Source organism: Neomonachus schauinslandi, chromosome 15, assembly GCF_002201575.2.
Source record: "Neomonachus schauinslandi chromosome 15, ASM220157v2, whole genome shotgun sequence".
Classification (NCBI taxonomy): domain Eukaryota; kingdom Metazoa; phylum Chordata; class Mammalia; order Carnivora; family Phocidae; genus Neomonachus; species Neomonachus schauinslandi.
In genome coordinates, this window is record NC_058417.1 from 23081241 (window position 1) to 23101981 (window position 20741).

The 20741-nt window shown below is 41.2% G+C and overlaps 1 protein-coding gene across 1 annotated transcript in view; it reads left to right on the forward strand.

The window, feature by feature from the left end:
• The first annotated feature begins 2823 nt into the window (after nt 1-2823).
• HEATR6 (HEAT repeat containing 6) overlaps nt 2824-20741 on the forward strand; it is a 32961-nt gene continuing 15043 nt past the window's right edge. The window contains exons 1-9 of the mRNA XM_021704000.1: nt 2824-3030; nt 6867-6974; nt 9100-9240; nt 9712-9827; nt 10877-10991; nt 12624-12725; nt 13634-13771; nt 15481-15779; nt 16625-16802. Of these exons, the coding sequence (XP_021559675.1) occupies nt 2824-3030; nt 6867-6974; nt 9100-9240; nt 9712-9827; nt 10877-10991; nt 12624-12725; nt 13634-13771; nt 15481-15779; nt 16625-16802 (1404 nt within the window). The remainder of the gene's footprint in view (nt 3031-6866; nt 6975-9099; nt 9241-9711; nt 9828-10876; nt 10992-12623; nt 12726-13633; nt 13772-15480; nt 15780-16624; nt 16803-20741) is intronic.

Below are 20741 nucleotides of genomic sequence, written 5' to 3' on the forward strand. Positions count from 1 at the left end.
CTCTAGAATGGAAGCCTAAGACAATCCTCCTTCCTAGCCTATCGTAGTTCATCTGGATCCTGAAAACCAGCCCCTCTCTTCTGGTTTTCCCCATTACAAAATATGGGAGGTAAAAATAGACTTACATTTATTTTCTGTTCTTCATAATCGCAACTGGCCTGGGTTGTGGTCTGATTTTGGCCAATTTACTGCCTGTGTGGCCCTTGATAAACCATTTAAACCCTTTAAATTGTCTTTCTTTAAGCCATTAAACTTTTTTTATCTGTACAAAGGAGGAAATAACAGTATCTACCTCATTTGGATGCTAAGATTTATAGAACTTTATAGTTTATGAAGTATTTTCACAAAGATCCCATTTGATTTTCACATCAACCAACAGATGGGAAATTGGGGGCTCTGAATAAACAGTGAATTTATTCATCCTGCCAGCAAGTATTGGGAGGTGTCTACCATGACTCAGGTGCTGTGCTTGCATTAGGGATACAACAGTGAACCAGACAGACAGATGTGTGCCTTCACAAAGCTCACATTCTAGAGGAAGAAACAGATAATATAACAATAAAGAAGATAACTACACATTATGGTAAATGTTCTGAAGGAAATAAACAAGGATGCGAATTAGAAGGGGAAGGGGGTAAAGCCTACTTCAGTTAGAATGATCCAGACTCTAATTAGGTGATTAAAATAAAGTCTTGACTGAGTTCCAAAATATGAAAGAGGTGATATTCCAGAGTAAGGCTCCAGATCACCTTACGCAGAATTTATAAAGGGAAATGGCTGTGAACATGCTTAGCATCTTTAAGGCCCCAAGGTCAATGTATGATTAAAAAATGCTGAGATTGAGGAGGAGTAAGGATGTGTGAGGAGATTTTCTTGGGAGAACTTTTGCCAAGGTTTAAGTTCCACAGTTTGGGGGTTATTGTCTAAACACAAGCCAATGAAGGGGGCCCTCAAGTCCTCCCTGAGAGCTTGATGTATGTTTTCTTCAGTTGGTGATAACCAAAGGATAGGAATGTTCCTTTCCTTGTAGAAACCACACTGCCATCTGCAAGGGTATATTCCGTCAGAACTCAACAGACCGGTATCAGTACACTTTACAATATCTGGGTCATTCAGTTCTGAGTAACAGTATGTGTGGGCCATCCATTTTACAACCTAAGATGAGCCACACTGAACCCAGATCCTTTCCAGTCTATATCACACCACCTCCACTGTGGTGATGACCAGGCCTCTCATCCTTCTAGCCCAGTGTGTTGGATATCTCTTGTGCACTGCTTCAAACACTCTTGGCCTTACACTCTTATTTTAATCATCGCTATGGCAACCAGTTTCTGTCAGGCATCTACTAGTTTAGCACAAGGTAACCAGTTTCTGTCAGGCACCTACCAGTTTAGCACAAGATAACTTGTCAGAGACTTGCCTTGGACTTGTACCCTAGTACCCTACACCTCTCACTTTTGCCTCAGGGCTTCTTTGTACAAGAAGAAACTCCTGCAGGAACCACCACCCACTGATGCATGCTCAAATGAGAAACACTGGAAAAATGATGCTTGGTGGGGTAATGCTTGACAACAGAATTCAAAGGCTGACAGTTACATGCTTCCATCTCCCATTCCTCAGGAGGGGGTGCTGAGAACATTCCAGAAGGCATCTCAGAAAATCTGAAGGATTGAGCAATCACTCACCCTTTGCAATGGCCAATTCAATAGTACATATGTGTACTGATTCTCCTTTCTTCCCTGTTCATTCTTGACTAAATCACTAATATATCAACCTCACCTAACGCTCTGCTTTGGGAGAAATCAGACTAACACTTCCATGACTAGGTCTCAGCTCCTGATCTTCCCTGAGCAAATGCTTGAATATCACAAATACATACACATACATAACATGCACATACATCCCAAGAATAAACAATAATAGGACATCTAAATTCAACCAAAAAATTAGTATTTCTCCCCAAAGCCCAAAGTCTTCAGAAAACAAGCTTTTCTAAAGCAAGCCCCCAATTGTTATTGCTAAACACAAGTGTTTTAGTCTCAGGATAAAACATGTGCCTTCAGGTGACTTCAAGGTTTTCCCTAAGAATCACTGATAAGAATCTGCTTTATATTTGCATAATTCAAAAGCCCAAGAGATGACCAAATGTAAATTTCATGCCTTCACCTCTTGGGTGACTAAAAACGGTTTATGGCTTTTAAAATGGCTATTTTCTTTTCCAGCTTCTTGCTTTTAAGGCTACAGGAAATCTTGGGGTGTCCAATCTCAACCAGGTCACCCTTAGGCAGGTTATATTTTACATGGCTCAGTTTGAACTTCCAAATTACTTTTCTTGTGTAATGAAGTGCAAGATTCACAGGCGGATGCACAGCCAGCTGCAAGGAATACTGGGAATTATACCCTCTATTTACAGGGTGGTTTTGTGCCTGGGTAAGAATCAAGGGCTCTCACACGATGTAAGAAGAGTCCAAGGATGTTCTACAACTAGCAGTTTCTGCCACTGCCACCACAAACAGCCCCTCTCCAAATCCGGCCCGCCTGAAACGCTAGTACTAAAGAGCCATGTCAGCCTTGTCCAGGAACACACTTTCTAAGAGGACAAATAAAGTCCCACTTTTCAGTCAGGACTCAAAAACAAATGTAAGGTAAAAAACCCTCCAAGCTAATTTCTGACAAATATTCGCAAAGCAGGCAGAGGAGGGTCCACGCAGAGGAGAGTCCAGGGTCTCACTCGGCTTCTGGTCTAAGGAAGTATTTCCGGAACTGGCGCGCGGAGCCGGGAACACCCCGGAAGTTATTTCCCTGTTGTCCTACCTAGGGAAGATGGCGGCGGCACAAGTCGGCGGCTCGCTCAAAAACGAGCCGGCGCGGGCCGTGCCACCGGACCAGAGCAGTGCCTTTCGCTGCTTGTCGGCCAGACTCTGCGCCCTGCGCCCGGATAACAGCAGCTCCGCCCGGACCGAGATCCACCTGCTCTTCGACCAGCTCATCTCTGAGAACTACAGTGAGGGCGGCGGCGTGGCTCCGGAGGTAGGCGGCGTGCCGGGTGGGGAGGACTCGGGCCGCGCCTCCTGGCCCCGGCCCCGCCCTCAGGGGCCCTAGCGGGTAGCTCCCGCCTGCCGCGCCCGGCTTTTCCCAGCCCGGCTTCGCGTTACTTAGTTCTAGGCTCGCTGACTCCCTCCGACCGTGACAGTCTCTGCCCTCCTCTATCTGGAAGATCCTGCAGTGCTTGGCAAACTCGCATCTTTAAAACCCCATAGATGACTTCTGCTCTGATAACACCGCAGGTGTCATCTCTGGTCCCACCTTCCCGTCCCCCAGCTCCACTCCCTGCATACAAAACACTTTGTATATAAAATTCACTTCTACCATTTATTGAATACATAGCACTCAGACCATCGTGTACTGTAATTTACGGTGTACGGTTCTAGGAATCTTACAACGTGGGTATTTTTAGATCTACTTTACTGATAAAAATACTGCGGCACGTAAAAATCCAATGTCCTGTTGCTGGCAAAAGGCAGAGGTAGAATTGGAACATAAGGCTGTCACATGCTCCCTGCCATTTTCTGTTCTTTCGTGCTAGCACTTCCCTCTCTACCTCCTGTTTAGAAGTACTCCGACACTGAGTGATAATAATAGTCACATCAGGCCTTGGATACTACTTACTGAACTCCCAGAACTCTTGACCCAGTCATACCCCTGCCTCTGGTGCTCACAGGCACCTCAAACTGGACAGTTCCTAAAAATGAAGTTACATTATCTCTGTAGACACACTATATCCACAACCCATCCCATCCCCCAACTCACAGAAACATGCCCAGTCTGCCAAGTCACACTGGCACAAACACTGGTGTTTTCCCTTTTTCTCCCAGATCTATCCAATTCGGATTCTTCAGATTCCATCTCATAAATATTTCTCATTCCCTTTTCTGTGTTCCCACTGCCAATGCCTTAAGCCCTCAGGCAAGATGACTTTCCTGAACTCTTCCACTGGTCTCCTCAAACTTCTCTTCTGCCTCCTGTCTAGCTCTTCTCCAAACCACTTTTTGTCCTGCTACTAGAGTGATCTTTTCTTTTGTGAGAATAAAACCTGATTAGGAAGGCAAAACTCTGATTTGGGAAGATCTTTAATACATATTGGTAGATGATCAGAGCAAGTTACAGAACGGTTCATTGCAGTACGACACCAATATAGGGTGAGGAGTGTGTTTAACAGAGTATGTACATTTATAGATATAAAGAGTTCACAACAACGAATGGAAAAGTTTACAACAAAATAATAGTGTGTGTCACTAGGGAGTGGAGTGGAATTAAGGGTTTACTCGGGAACTTTTTGCTTTATTGGTACAATTTGATATTTTTCCATCAAAAATATGTGCCTTTCGAGTCTCCTGTCACTTCTCCTTTTGTGCTCTGTGTACAGTCATTTAAAACCTGCTGTTCCTCAAGCATCTACTAGTGTTTCACTCCTGGAATACCAATTCCAGGTCTTTGCACACTTTATTCCCATTGCTTGCTGTGTCTTTCATTGCTTTGTCTGTCTGGCAGATTTTTAGTCATCCTTCATATCATTCCAAATTATGCTTAAAAATCACCTTCGTGAGGGGTGCCTGGGTGGCTCAGTTGGTTGCATGACTGCCTTTGGGTCAGGTCATGATCCTGGAGTTCCGGGATCGAGTCCCACATCCTGCTCCCTGCTCAGCGGGGCGCCTGCTTCTCCCTCGACCCTCTCCCCTCTCATGCTCTCTCTCTCTCTCTCAAATAAATAGATAAAATCTAAAAAAAAAAAAAAAAAATCATCTTCATGGGGCTCCTGAGTGGCACAGTGGGCTAAATGTCCGACTCTTGGTTTCAGCTCAGGTCATGATCTCAGGGTGCTGGGATGGAGCCCCACATCAGGCTCCACACTCAGCACAGAGTCTGCTTGGGATTCTTGCTCCCTCTCTCTCTGCGCCCCCCCCCTTGTGCTTTCTCTATCTGTAAAATAAATAAATCAAAAAAAAAAATCACCTCCGTAAGACCTCCCTAATTACCATTTCCCCACGGAGTTTGCAGTTAATTCTTTCAACATTTAATTCACTTTAATTATTTGTGAGTATTTCTGTCTTCCTCACTATGAGCTCTTTTTAAAGTTCAGGAATATGTTTGTTCACCTTTGGAGCCCAAAGATCTAGCACACTATCTAGCACGTAGTAAGTGCTCCAAACCTTTTAATTCAATAAACATCAGTGGATGAATGAATAGTGTGATTTGCAAATAGGTTGCCCTCTTTTTTTTGAAGAATTACCTAATTTTACAATAAATTTATACAGGTGTCATTTCTGATGTTCCCAGTGGCATTGAAAATATGGTTTGCTTATTTTCTTTTTCTTTTTTAAGATAGGAATAAATGAGTTCTATTCTTTTTTAATTTTTATTTCCCATATAGTTAACATATAGTGTTATATTAACTTCAGGTATACAATATAATGATTCAACAATTCCATACATCACCTGGTGCTCTTCACAAGTGCCCTCCTTAATCCCCATCATATGTTAAAAAAAAAAAAAGAAGATAGCAGGAGGGGAAGAATGAAGGGGGGAAATCGGAGGGGGAGACGAACCATGAGAGACTATGGACTCTGAAAAACAAACTGAGGGTTTTAGAGGGGAGGGGGGTGGGGGGGATGGGTTAACCTGGTGATGGGTATTAAGGAGGGCACGTTCTGCATGGAGCATGGGTGTTATGCACAAACAATGAATCATGGAACACTATATCAAAAACTAATGATGTAATGTATGGTGATTAACATAACATAATAATAAAAAAAAAAAATCCCCATCACCTATTTCACCCATCTCCCCACCTGCCTCCCCTCTGGTAACCATCAGTTTGTTCCCTATAGTTAAGAGTCTGGTTCTTGATTTGTCTCTCTCTCTCTCTCTTTTTTTTCCCTTTTGCTTGTTTTTTTGTTTTTTCAGTTCCACAGATGAGTGAAATCATACGGTGTTTGCCTTTCTCTGACTTATTTCACTTAGCATAATACTTTCTAGCTCCATCCATGTCGTTGCAAATGGCAAGATTTCATTCTTCTTTATGGCTGGGTAATAATCCATTGTATATATAAACCACATGTCTATCCATTTATCCATGGATGGACACTTGGGCTGCTTCCATATCTTGGCTATTGTAAATAATGCTGCTATAAATATAGCGGTGTGTGTATCCTTTTGAATTAGTGTTTTTGTATCCTTTGGGTAAATACCTAGTAGTACAAGTCCTGGATCACAGGAATTGTACTGTTTTTGTTCTATTTTTAACTTTTTGAGGAACCTCTGTTTTGTTTTCCACAGTGTCTGCACAGTTTGCATTCCCACCAACAGTGTACAAGGGTTCCTTTTTCTCCACATCCTTGCCAACACCTGTTGTTTCTTGTGTTTTTGATTTTAGCCATTCTGACAGGTGTGCAGTGATATCTCATTGTAGTTTTGATTTGCATTTCCCTGATGATGAGTGATGTTCGGCATCTTTTCATGTGTCTGTTTGCTTACTTCTTGCTATCTTTAACTACAGTGTGTGCTTTTACATTCTGGAAGCCTTTCTTTGGTTATTTAATTGCACTGTCTACATATGTAGAGACTCTGGAGTCTTTAGCCTGACAAAAACCATATTGAGTCTTTTACTTTTTAGTACACCCCATTTCTGTGGTATCATTTAATTTTTTTTCCTAGTTTCTGCCTCAGATTTCATCTTTCCTCATTTTGAGTGTGAACATTCACTTTCATTTTTCTGTTTGGCTGTATTTGGTGGGCCGGTGGGGGTGGTTCTTCACTTGACTAATAGGCATATTGCCTTTTCATTGTCTTTTTTTTTTTTTTTGTAGGATGTCTGTACTCTTCTTGTCCAAGCTTGCCAACTGGTGCCTCTTAATCAGAATCATCTTGTCAGCAAAGTGTCTCAACTTATCCACCATTTACTTAACAGATTACAGGTAATCATGTGTATAACCTTAGAATTCATCATAAACTAAACCTTTGAAATGCTATGTCTGTGTTAGGTGTGATAGGCTGATCTTTTGAGAAACTGCAAAAAGCAGTTCCTTACTAAGAATGATATTAAATGTAATTCTGACGAAAAAATTATGCTGCACAATTCTAGAAGTTTGTCCATTAGAGGTGTCCCTTTCTGTTTGGTTCAAGAAACCAATATCGTTGAGGCCCCCAGGTCTTAGGATTTTTCATGGAAGATGTATTTGACCAAGATATATCTAAGAATAAGTTGAAACAATCCCCTGCTCCTTTCCTACCAATATTTTTTCCCCTTTCCCAAAGCTACCATTTTTGTGGTCTACTTTGTTCGTCATAAAACATAAGAAGTAGCTTGGGAGCAAGAGGACATTAGATGAAAAGACCCCTGTTATTTATATCAAGATGTGTACTATAGCTCCCCTCTCCAGAACCTTTATAACTTCCTAAATAAATCTCATATCTTTTTAGGAACAGTTCAGAAGTTGCAGCTATTACTTACCATAAGATACCACATGAGTACGTGAATGTGGTTAGCACAAACCTTACAATTAGCATTATGCAATCTAAGATTCTTTTGGCTGCAAGAAACAGAAAAGCCAGCCTAGAATAGCTAAAAAAAATTTTTTTTAATTATCTCATGTCACAACCCCCAAGGGAGGCACTCTAAGGGGCACTTAATAATAAGAAACTTACTGGCATTTTTTTCATTTGCCACCAGTGCATGGGTTTTGGGCATCTCTCATAGTCAAGATGACACCTTGGCATCCTGTGTGAAATAAATAAATAACATCCTGCAGAAGCAAAAGAACAATTTATTTTGTGTCCCTTTGATTTAAGAATGAGGCAGCTTGTCCCCTACACTCTCCATCAGACCTCCCCTGATAGCTGGCTGGGGAGACCTAGGTCATACGAGAAACCCCTTTACACCCATTGATCAGGGGAATGGTACTACCATGAGTGGCTTAAACCAGGGGTCAGCCTTGACTGCACATTAGAATCACCTGGAGGGCTTAAGCTCCCTAGATGATTACAATGTAGCTCAACTCTTATATCAAAGTTTCTTAATCTCAGCACTATTGATATTTTGGATTGGATGATTCTTAGTTGAGGGGCACTGTCCTGTGCATTGTAGGATTTTAGCAGCATCCCTGGTTTCTCCCTTAGAAGCCAGTAGCATCCCCCCAATTGTGAATGTCTACAGATACTGCCAAATGGGCAAAAAAATCTTATTTCCCTGGGAAATAAGATTGCCCCTGGTGGAGAACCACTGTCTTAGCTAATTGGGATTTACCCTCAGGTCTCATGTACAAGAGATGAGCACCCAAATAAAATCAGTACTCTGCCAACAGGAGATAGGAGATGAATGCTGATGGGTAAGCAGTGTCTGCTACGTGTGTCTTCCTAAATGAAATGAGGCTATTTTCAAGTTTAGAATTTTTCACACTGATATGGTGTTTTCTAAATGTTTACTGTTCTCAGGTATATTACCTTTGTAACATGGGCAGTTGGAAAAATTCTTGATCACATATGGTACCTACAGCCCTTAGCCAACTTTCTAGCTTTTGATGACAGGTTATCTCAATAATTCATGAATTGATACTTCAATTAGCCTACTTTGTCTCAACAAGATTATAAACTCCTTGAGGACAAGAATATGCCCTCTCTTCCTGTCTTATTCCCTACATCAGGGTGAGACATAATAGCTATTTAGCAGACATATATGTTCACAATGTATTTGTTGAGCATTTATTATGTAGAAGGCAATTTCAGTGGATTGAGTCTTACACATATATATGGATTTACAGCTGCCAGTGTCTGGTTAGCTCAAGGAAAACTTACAAGGACTTGGCCAGGTTCTACTTTGTGTGGAGGGAGTAAGGGGGAGGAAATGAGCAAGGCCGCGGGGCAAGGAGAAGGCCTTGTCTTGACCAAACTTTCAAGGCCTTTAGAGCTGATCTTTTTGATCCCAAAAAGATGAGCTCATGTGCTCTCCTTTTCATAGTCTGATTCAGGTGAGCATACATGTCCGAAAGGATAAAAATATTTTTTTACAAGTTAGATCATGCATATTTTTTCCTCTCTTGATAGGTGATTGTGGATGAACAAAACCTGGATTTCCTGTTGGCGTATGCTATTTCTGCTATTCAGCAGTGTAGTTCCTGGACACACATGGAAATTCTTCAAGCCCTGGCAGCTCTGGTTTACTGCAATGGCTCAAAATGTCAAAAGGTAGTTTAAACTGTGTTCTGTCTTTCCTTCAAAAGGTTAGGAACACAGGCTCTGAACCAACAGGCCTGTGCTGAGGTTTCTATCCTGTCATTCATGATATGTGTGACCTTGAGCAACCCTTACTCACCACTTTGAGCCTCATTTCTTCGTGTATACAGTAGTTCGTCTGAGGATGAAGTGAGACAGTCCTTCTAAAATGCTTAGCACTCAGTAAATACCATTACCATTTTTTATTATTACTACTCTTCAGCTATGTACCCACAACTAAAGAGCTTCAGCAACTACCTGGGCTGGGAGCAGTGAACCCCACTGGTGTTTTGGGGCACATCTTTGCATGCCCATCTGGAAGATTTACCTAGCAGCTAGTCGTCTGGTACTTAACTGCCCTTCAGTTTAAAAACTGACATGTCTAAAGAGTAATATTTTCTTAGAAGCTTTCTTTGACCAACATTAGCTGTTATTTTGTTTTAGTACCTCCCAGGCTTGCTAGGCAAGAGCGGGATTTTGATGAAGTTGAGTGACTTGGCTCAGCCCGACCCTGAAGTTCGTAGAGCTGCAGTACACTGTATGGCAAATTTATGTCTCAGGTATGTGGAGCCAGTAACATCTCCCAGCCATGGTAAGATAGGGCCTCTCGTGGGCCCTTTGTAGGTGGTTCAATCTGTCTGAAGCCAGAGCCAACTTAGAAAAAGAACGCCTGGGTGGCTCAGTTGGTTAAGCGACTGCCTTCGGCTCAGGTCATGATCCCGGAGTCCTGGGATCAAGTCCCGCATCAGGCTCCCGGCTCGGCAGGGAGCCAGCTTCTCCCTCTGACCCTCTCCCCTCTCAAGCTGTTTCTCTCTCTCTCTCTCTCTCGAATAAATAAATAAATAAAATCTTAAAAAAAAAAAAAAGAAAAAGAACCTACTGTGTGGTTCCCATGTGCCTCACTAATAAGATCATCTTATATTGTTTAATTTTAATATTGCTTATAGAAAAGATAAAGGAAAAACTAGACTAGGACCTTATCCCTAAAATAGGGTAAAAGGAGTCCATGTGCAATATGTCAAGGTTTTGTTTTCTGTTGATATAAATTTTAACCATACTAAGTCTTTTAGAATATAGTCATATGAATTTAAGCTTTGTTGAGGCGTCTTTCAAGGCCAGTTTCTTCTAAGAAATTGGAACCAATCTCAGCCACCCAGTTGTAGATGCCTGCAATGAAAAATGAGGAGCACAGACCTGAGCTGCTGTGTGGTATCTGGTCTCTGTATTGTCCAATGGGTCCAACGTCCAATGGGTAGGAGGGCTGGCTCAGCTGTGTGACTCTAGCTTGACAGGCCCTGTCTTCATTCTTTCCCCTCTAAACACTGAAAAGCAGAACTAAAAAGGATTTCTTCCTCTATACTTCTTCCACCACAAACTTCTAACTTTTCCCTATGGAAACCACTCTTCCTCTTTCCTATTCATTCCATGCTTGTGCTGTCCTGCAGCCATAGTTAATTACCCAGAGTGCACAGTCTTCCTTAATACAGTTTCATCCAAGGGTGTATTCCCACTCCGTTGGTCTGTATTACTGCTGTTTTTAATTCTTACTCTTGCGAGCCTCATTTCAGAGAAGACTGAGTTTCCGTTACTTTCTTTGTGTGTGTTTTAGTGTGCCAGGGCAGCCATACTTGGAGGAGCCCTACCCAGATATCTGCTTCCGGGCTTTCCTGACCGCTTTACAGTCTCCGAAATCATCTGATATGGATGATATCACGTTTTGCATGGTAGGTGGGGCTACCACTGATCTTATGCCTGTTACAGGTGTGTCTAGAAGCAGCAGAACAGAGGCTGTTACTGAAGAGTATAATGTGGTTGCTGAATTTGTTTTGTCTAGAGATAATAGGCATACGTGGAATGTTTATAACTTACAAAGATGGACATCATATCTTTCAGGTTTAAATTACAAGACAGTTTCTATTTATTTTGTTTTGCAATTTTAAAGCTTTTTAAAGAAAAGTATTTTTTTCCCTCCTGACATGAAAGCAATACAATTTCAAACTAGTAACTGTCATTTTATTTTATTTAATTTATTTTTTTTAAGAGAGGGAGAGTGCAAGCAGGGGGAGGGGGGCAGAGGGAGAGAGAATCCCAAGCAGGCTTCACACACCCAATATGGAGCCTGACACGGGGCTCGATCTCACAACCCCAAGATCATGACCTGAGTCAAAATTAAGAGTCAACCGACTGAGCCACCGAGGAGCCCCTAGTAACTATCTTTTAGATTGGAAGGGAAAGGAGTAGATTTCAATAGTATCTGCAATATTATTTCTTTTTTAAAAATCTGATAGAAATATGACAGTTTGTTAACATATTTTAAATTCAGAGTGACACATATCAGAAATTACAGATCTGTGATGGCGAAGGTTCCTCAAAGTTCCCTGCTCAGATATAACCACCTGGAACAGTTTGTTCTACAAGCCCCCAAATATTTTTTCTGTACGTAGATGAGCATAGTTTATAATTTTCAAGTGGGGTCATATTAAATATGCTGTTTTACAATTTTATCTCCTTTTTAAAGTGAATATTTCTTGGGCACCTATTGATGTACCTCATGCTTTCTGACTGCTGTCACTGGGAGACCTTGGGCAAGTTGCTGAACTTCTTGAGCCTCCCTGTTCCTTCTCTCTGAAATGGGACAAATGATGCAATTACCTTGTAGGGGTCTTGCGAGCAGTATATGAAATACAGCATTTAGAGTGCTTGGCAGATGCTTGCTGTTATTATGGTTGAGTTGCCCATGTAGCAGAGGGTCAGTTTCTTATACAATCATTGTCATAGTAGGTGGAAATGGAAGTTTTTTTCAGTGTTTCCACTATTTCAGAAAAAGGCTGTGGTCCACATCTTCTCCTTGGCGGGGTGCGTATTTCTTTAGGATGGTATTTCTTAATGAGAATGCTGGGTCAGAAGATCAATCTGGATCAGACTTGCCCTCTAGAAACCTGCTCCCACACACATGCCTTTGCCTTTAAGAACTAGTGAGGTTGCTGCATCAGAGAGCTTCCCCACTTCCGGTCTCCGTTGCCACTTTTCCATCCCTATCACCTTCTTCCCACTACAGACCTCTTCTTTTTTTTTTTTTTTCTTGCTCACCGTTTGTACATACTAGCTTATAAACATGTACGATAAGACCACTCTTCCGTGAGGGCACTCTATTCTTCTAAAAAATAATTAGCAGTGGTTCATCAGATCTCTCTCCTCTGGGTCTTCTTTTGTTTTGTTTTTTTCCCCCCTCCTTTTGAATGGTTTTTTCCATCATGTAGAGACTTTTTCTCCTCCAACCTCAGTGGTGCTAGAAAGTTGATCCCTGGATAACCACATTTCCTTTACCTTTAAGCTTGTCCTCTTCTTTCCCCTAGTTGTTACAAAATGCATTAAAAGGTATACAGTCTCTTCTAAATGGGGGTAAGATGAAACTGACACAGACAGAGGAACTTGGAGCTCTTCTGGCTGTGCTAAAGGTAAGGCATTGCCCGTTTAAACCCAAGTCCTCATTATGGCGAGTGTCTTTCCTACTTAAACCCAGGCATAAGACCACTTTACATCACCACTCCAAGGCTGGCTTTAGGGTATTATATTTTAGGAGAGATCATTCAAATGTTCATATACAAGCATACTTAAAATTAAGAACTGAAAACAGTAAACCTTGTTTTAAGTAAATATATCAAAATTCTAAAACTTTACTTATGAATCTTAACTTAGGAAAGGAATAGGTTATGATCTGTAGATAACTTAATTTTAGATCGTCTCAAACCTGTTTATACTTGAAAGAAGAACCAGGGCTTCCCTTTGGCTCTTGGCCCATGCAGTAGGTGGGCCAGTCAAGATGGCATCAGTAGGCTGCATCCTTTGGCTTCTGAGCCTGCCGGTCAGTGGGAAGGTCAGATCAGCCTCTCTGGGGACCCACCTTTTAGTTCAGCCAGGAGGTGGCCTCCGGTCAAAGCCATGTATGATAACTTAGATTGATCATGACTAAAACTTCAAATCTTTCCTTGTCCCGTCTCCCAAATATACAGACAGCTAGGCGTGGACATGGATAAGCGAAATAAGAATGATTGATTGGTTAAAAAATTATAGATCAAATGATTGGATAAAACAGATTGGATAAATTTTAAAAATTAATAAATAAAAAACATAAGTAAATAAACTAAAATCAAGCCTAACCTAATTTGGCCAGACCAGATCCATCCAGATGAGATTAAACTCTTCTATAAGCCCTAAACCTCCAAGGTATCAATTTTCTGTCCATTTTAATTTCCTTAATAAGCTTCTGGACATTAATCTGTTCATTGATGTGATCCAGAATATGGTGAATCATTCTGTTTTATGATTAGTTTTGTGTGTGTGTTTCCTTAATCATCATTATTAGAAATCTATGTTTCATGGACTCCCGGGACTAAACATAGAGCTGCCCACAGTGTTATACCCCACTCCACTTCCTCAGTACGATGGGCGACCACCTGTCAAACCACAGCAATCCGAATCCAGCGCTTCCCGACCAACTGCGGTACGCCTGTGTCTGCTTAGGTTTAAGTTGTGGATTGCCTTTAATTGCTTGTTATGTGTGTTTTCTATGATTTGCATCACTACTTGTTCCAAAGGCTCACCTTGAATTTGATTTCAGTTTAGGGTTTTTAGCATAGTAAATTTAAATTCATCAGACTGCTGGAAACACCAGTTAGAGTCTCTTATATTTCTAAAGCGTTCTAGACAATAGAACAGATGTAACAGTGGGCATTCATTTTATACCCAAAGCCACACATCCTTGTTCCCCAAATGCTCAAGACCACAGGCCAACCAGCTTTCTCTATAAAAGGCTAATTGGTAAATATTGTAGGTCTCAGTTACAACTGCCAGATTTCCCAGCCTGTTCATATAGCTGCCATCTCCCTTATGTTTCCATTGGAGAACCTAGAGCATATAGATATACGGGCCACGGTATTACATCTAGAAATGTATCCGGTATTACTTTCAAAATGCTTATAATTAGAAATTCTTTCACTCATTGACTTATGCAACATTAACTGAATTTCTGCCACATCCCAGACATTATGTTAAGCATTAAGGATATAGACTCTGCTTTTTGGAGTTTGGGAGAGAAGGGGAAGGTGGATAAATAAGCAACTAAAGTGCAGTATTGTGATTTCTTTCATCAGAATATTCACAGGGTATACTGGAATCACATTCAGGGTACCCAGTCCAAATAGAGGAGTAAGAGGGGGCTTTTTAAAAGAGGTGGTGGCCAAACTGAGACTTAAGAATGAGTACAAAAAGGAAGGAAAGCGTTTTATTCAGAGGGAACAGAAGGTGCGTAAGCATAGAGAATGAGCATGGGCGTAGCCCATTTGTTAACCAGTAGGCTAGAGTTTATCAGGTGTGTGCAGGGGAAGGATGGGACACGTAGGTAGCATAGGCCACATCCTAAGAGTCTTATACAGTATGCTAAGGAGTTAGTTTTTATCCTACAGGTGGTAGAGATGAAGACTCTGATATAGGGGAGTGAGGTGATCAGATACACATCTTAGAAAAATCACTAAGGTAGCAAGTAAAAGGGTGTGAGTCTGGAGCCACATTAATAATGCAAAATAGAAGGGATGAGGACCTTCCTCCTCAAAGTCAGGGACCTTGCAGAGGGTGGCACAGATTCCAAAGATATTTGGAAAGGAAATAGGAGAAAGGGAAAAAATTGGCTTTTACTTCGTATCTACAAAGCCCCAGTGCCCTAAAACATGCACTGTATGTGGTGGATTAGCATCTCTCTTCTATATCTAGAGAGGCACTAGCTACGTGTCTTATCTGGAAGAACTGAGAAAATTCTCACTCAAGTCCTTTTCTATACTCTTAATTCTGTTGCGGCTGAATGCTTTCACAACTGTGCAGGGAAGGTAGCATTAGCCTCATGCTTACAGATGAGGAAGGTCAAGCTAATGAAAGGCTAAGTGATGTGCTCAGAGTCACAGGGGTAGAATATAAAAAGCCAGGCTACAAGCGTGGCTCTGTCGCACGCACTTCACGCCTTATTTCCCATGGTCCAGTGGGGTGTGTGTAAGCGCTTAGCATAGCATCGGACACACAGAGTAGGAAATAAGTGCCACTTTTTTCTCTTCTCTTTTCTTCTTTCCTCATACTACATGTTGGGGACATATTTAGTAGTTATTAAATGAGAAAGGCACCAATAGCTGTCATATATACATTTTCATTTGCTCCTAAAATCAGAGTAAAAAGAAAAAATCGAAAGTAAAATCGAAGAAAATCCAGCAAGGAGAAGAGGAAGAGGAAGAATCCAGTGGTGAAAGAGAAGTAGCACCCGTTGCTGGCCTGGGCAGAGAGCACCTGCATGAGGGGGACACTCCCTGTTCCTCCTCCCTGGGAGGCCAGAGTTTGCCGGTGGAGGGAAGCGGCACTGCAGGAAAAGACCGAGTCCCCCTGCCCATCCGGTCTGCCGGCTGGAAGAGGGTCAGCAGTAGTGAGTCCGACTATTCCGATGCTGAAGGAGGCATGCAGAGTAAAATGAGGTAGTAGTATTTTGTTATGTTGTTATGCCTTATAATCTCTGTTGCTTGTAAGTTTATAACTTTGCTTAGAAACCTCACTGGTGCATGGGATTTAACTTGAAGATTCATTTATGCGGGCTTTGCGTTACTCTGCATTTTGCCTCGTTCCCTTCATCTGCCTTTGTACATGTGGTCCCTCTGCCTGGAATTTCCTTTCATTCTCTCTGCCTTCTTGCTTTGTTAACCACTACTCATCTTCAGTATGAGCTCAGCAGTCACGTCCTCTGAGAAGCCTTTTCTGACGGTTCCCCCCAACCCCCACCCCAGTTCTGGCTTAGGTCCCTACTCTATGACCCCTTGACTTATCCCCGCCTTAGTGTTGATCATGCTGTGTTGCAGTTACCTCTTTAACTCTCTGTCTCTGCCATTCATGAGCTTGTCAGGGACACGGGCAGGCTTATGTCTGTCGGCCTCAGCCCAGCGCCTGGCACATACTTAAGTACTCTGGACTTGTTTGTTGGATGAATGGATACTCTGCAGTGTTTCATATCTTCTGTTGGATGAATGGATACTCTGCAGTGTTTCATATCTAACACTAGTTTCCTGACCTCAAACTGTTGCCCTTTTATTGTCTGTTTAGTTGTGTTTTATATTGTCGACTTTATTAACTTGTTATATAAACAAATTGCTTTAACAAGTTTTGATTGAAAAATATTTTTTTTAATATCACATTGGCATCTTTTCCTTAGGGTTTATTCAGAATGTTGAGTTTCTCAATGTATCATTTGAGTTGGCTGGAATAAATAGCCTTTCATGTCTATATTTTTTAAAACTATTAAGACTTTTTTCTTCCTTCTCTTGGGTAGGTCTTACCAAGCCAAAGTTCGCCAAGGAGCATTAGCTTGCTTTCTTTCTACTATAAAATCGGTAGAAAAAAAAGTTCTTTATGGCTACTGGTCAGCCTTTGTTCCTGATACGCCTGAGCTTGGCAGCCCTCAGTCCGTGTCCTTGATGACTCTTACATTAAAAGATCCTTCTCCGAAGGTAAAAGCATTTAAATTCTCAGCATGATAGTAGGAAGAAGAACTTTACACATCTTCGTTGTTTTCTCTACCTTTTCTGATCTCATCTGAATACAGTGCTCATTAATACCAGCCCAAGTTCTGACTTGAGAACCACTGGACAGGCAGGAGGCTAGAAATGGGCTTATGTGAATAACAGGTTGAGAAAGATCACAGTGAGGTCGCCTCCTGCCCAGGGCTCGCTTCAAGCCTGAGCACACTGAGTGTTATAACTTCAGTGTCCCTTTTGAGCTGCACTGAAGCAGCTGTGCTTCCTTCCCTCCGATGAAAATGTTGATTGTGTGGTATTTGTAATAGGAAAAAATTAAAAGTGGCTTAAACACTCAGTGGAATATCTTGGTCCATAGTGGTTATGAAGGAAATGAAAATGTTTATGATGAGAAAACATAAGAAAACTTCTGGTGACCCTTCAAAAGCTCTTATAGGGTCAAGAAAAATAAATGGGCCTCAGTTGTACACAAAAAAATTGCAAATGCCCAATATCCTGAGTAGTTAAAAGTGGCAGAAATTTTTCAGATTGACTGACTCAATAGCAAAGGAGAACCTGGGAGGAAAATGGGAATGAGTGGTGGCAAATAAGTCAGTAGTGAAGCCATTCTGGTAATTGAAAGGAAAACTACTATAAAGGATAAAAATACGTAATATTTGAAGAGCCTCCAGCTGAGGGGAGCCCGGCAGTAGCCGAGGAGACGGTGCTGTTGAGCAAGTAGGCCAAGTACAGTGCCCGCACCGCAGCCGCACCCCTCAGGGGGGAGGGGCACGTGAGTCTGCGGTATGCGGACAGAGAGGTTATGGAGTCAGATCTCATGAAAGTGCTGGAGTTCATGTCTTTATAATGTTTACATTTGACTTAGAGTGTCATGAGAAATTTTACGTACTGCAAAGTACTCCTTGATTTGGTATCTTTTTGGGTTCTTGGTCTTTAACTTTGGTGAATGCAAGAAATGTGATGAGAAAAAAGTGCTGTAATGATACGACCGAGAGTAGATTCACCTGGAAGCACAGTTTCCACTGATACACTGAGAAACTTGCCAAAGAGAAACGGACAGAAGGAAAGGGGGCTGGCCTTTTCATTCAGACAATGGATTACTTTCAGGAAATTGCAGTAGGAGATGCTACAAACAGTTAATCGCAAAGGAGAAAACTTAGAAACTTCCTTTAAGATTTGGCTGTGGAGCAGTACTTGGGAAATGGTCACATTTTTACATGTTGGAAATGTGCTTCAGAAAGCACATCCTGTATGTTTCCAGGCAGCACATAGCAGATTATCAGTACAAATACTGTGACTAATTTGCAGATTTCTTCTATATAAATTCCTCAGTTGTTAAAAAGGTAGATTATTATCAAGGCTTGATCTAAGGAACAAACTATGGGGCGTACTGTCTTCTTGGTACCTTGAGAATTTTCCTGATTTTGAAATTCCATAATGATTATTTCTCTTTTAGAGAGTTATGAAATGTGGAAACAAATCAAAATCTTGAGTAGTAGATAGCATAACTAGTAAAGCACGGATTGGTAAATAATCAGGTTTTCTCTCATAAGGCCAACCAAGAACAGATGACCTTGGCTTGGATATCTCCAGATCTAGAGACCCCGACACAGTGTTCAAATGCCTCCACCCTAAAGGCAACGAACTCTGGAAATGGAGTCAAATAAAATTAACCTTGAACATGTGTGCAGAATAATCAGTTCTGGGACGAAGCCAAAGAAGGGAACATCCAGGTGCTTCGAAACCTCACTGCTACCCACTCCCAGCAGTGACTTCTTTATCACCCTCCCAGAAAGATTGAGACCAAACAAACATGAGAAAAGGAAAGCATAAGGATTGACTGAGCTACCTTAGCAGACATTTCTGCTACATCCATAGGTAGCAAAAAAGGGAAAATGCTTTCCAGTTTCATTACCTTTGAACAAGACTACATGTCCAAGGGAGTGAAACCACCCACTGGTGAAATGGAGCACGCTGATGTTTATCAGATTGAAAAGTCTTCATCCATAATTGCAAATATTCAGATAATAAAAACTTAACAAAATGAATTCTCTGGAGAGCTATACCTCTTACAGTTTGCTTGCACATCAGTAATTTCTGCTGAAAGTGCTGATCAGAATTGCTAAACAGTATATGAAATATTGATGTAAAAGGCAGTGAAGCAGAACTTGAATGAAATTCAATGTCATAAATAGCATTTTTTTTTAGGAACAAAGATATGTTAAACAGGGTTTAAGTCAGAACTATGAGAAGTATAATTTGATATATCACATTTTTTATAGATTTCATACCTCAGTGATATATTTCAGTGACATTACTTTTGTTTTCATCTGTGATGGTCATGGAAACTTTTTTCCCTCTTAGGGTACCAAAGTTAATTGAGCTAAAATTCTTTGACTTTTGAGCATAAGTTCATCTCTCTCCACAACTTGGTTTTTAATTGTAATTGGTTTGCGAGCTGTTGGAATCGTGGTTTTTAATTGCTGTCTGAAGAAATGGAGGTTTAACAACATCTACCTTTTTCAGTTCAAATCAGCCAACTAATCAGGGGTTGGCAAGGTATGTTTTTGTATGACCCATGAGCTAAGAATAGTTCTATGCTTTTAAATGTTGTTTTTTTTTTTTTTTAAAGATTTTATTTATTTAATTGAGAGAGAGAGAATGAGAGACAGAGAGCATGAGAGGGAGGAGGGTCAGAGGGAGAAGCAGACTCCCTGCCGAGCAGGGAGCCCGATGCGGGACTCGATCCCGGGACTCCAGGATCATGACCTGAGCCGAAGGCAGTCGCTTAACCAACTGAGCCACCCAGGCGCCCTAAATGTTTTTTTTTTTAATGATATTTCATGATTGTAAAATTATATGAAATTCAGATTTCATTGTCCATAAGTAAAACTTCATTGGAACATAGTCCTATTTATTTTTTATTTAGTGTCTTTTCTACTATGGCTGTGTGGTTGCAACAGAGACTCTTGGGCCCACAAAGTCTAAAATATAAAGTATGTGCTACTGGTCCTTTGCAGAAAAAGTTTGCCAGCCCCTGATCTAAGTCTTTCTTGGGTGAGCTGACTTGTGACTTGTGCACGAGTTCTTTCTCATGCATGGTCTCTCAAACACACACGTGTGTGCACACACATAATTTCCTAATACATTGTCAACTTCCTAACTTCAGTGATTATGCTTAATTCCAGAGACTCATATTGCTGTACTACAGATTTATTTTCAAAGCAGTAAATTTGCAGTTTTTTTGTTTGTGAGTCCACTCTACAAAAGGCGTGCAAAAATGATTTATTCCTTCCTTGTTCCTTGGAGGTGATATAGTTGAAGATTTTCTGGAAAACCTTTTTCACACCAAACTCAGATATGCTTCATGATGAGCAAATATTTAGATTAGAATTATTATCTTTTTTAAAGATTTTATTTATTAGAGAGAGTGAGAGAGTGAGCACAAGCAGGTGGGGGGGCAGAGGGAGAAGCAGGTTCTCTGCTGAGCAAGGAGCCCAATGTGGGGCTCAATCCCAGGAACCCGGGATCATGACCTGAGCCGAAGGCAGACCCTTAACCAACTGAGCAACCCAGGTGCCCCTAGATTATGTTGAGTCTCCATTTTAAAAATATCTGACAGTGTTTAATTGGCATTTTGGGGGATTGGCCAAAGAGGGTACAATATTGCATTATTAGTCCTACATTTATCACCTACATTCCATTTTGGTTTAATTGGCTTTCTTTTTATTTCTTTTTTTTCTTTCCTGATTTTTAATACCACAGAATCATCCAAGTGCCAATTGAAAGTCATCTTTTAACATTATAAACACAATATTGCTCCAGTGACCCTTTTCCTGACAAGTACAGCAGATCATTGACAAAGGGGCACATACTTTCCTTTCCTTCTGTAAGGTTACAGTTAATAGTTTT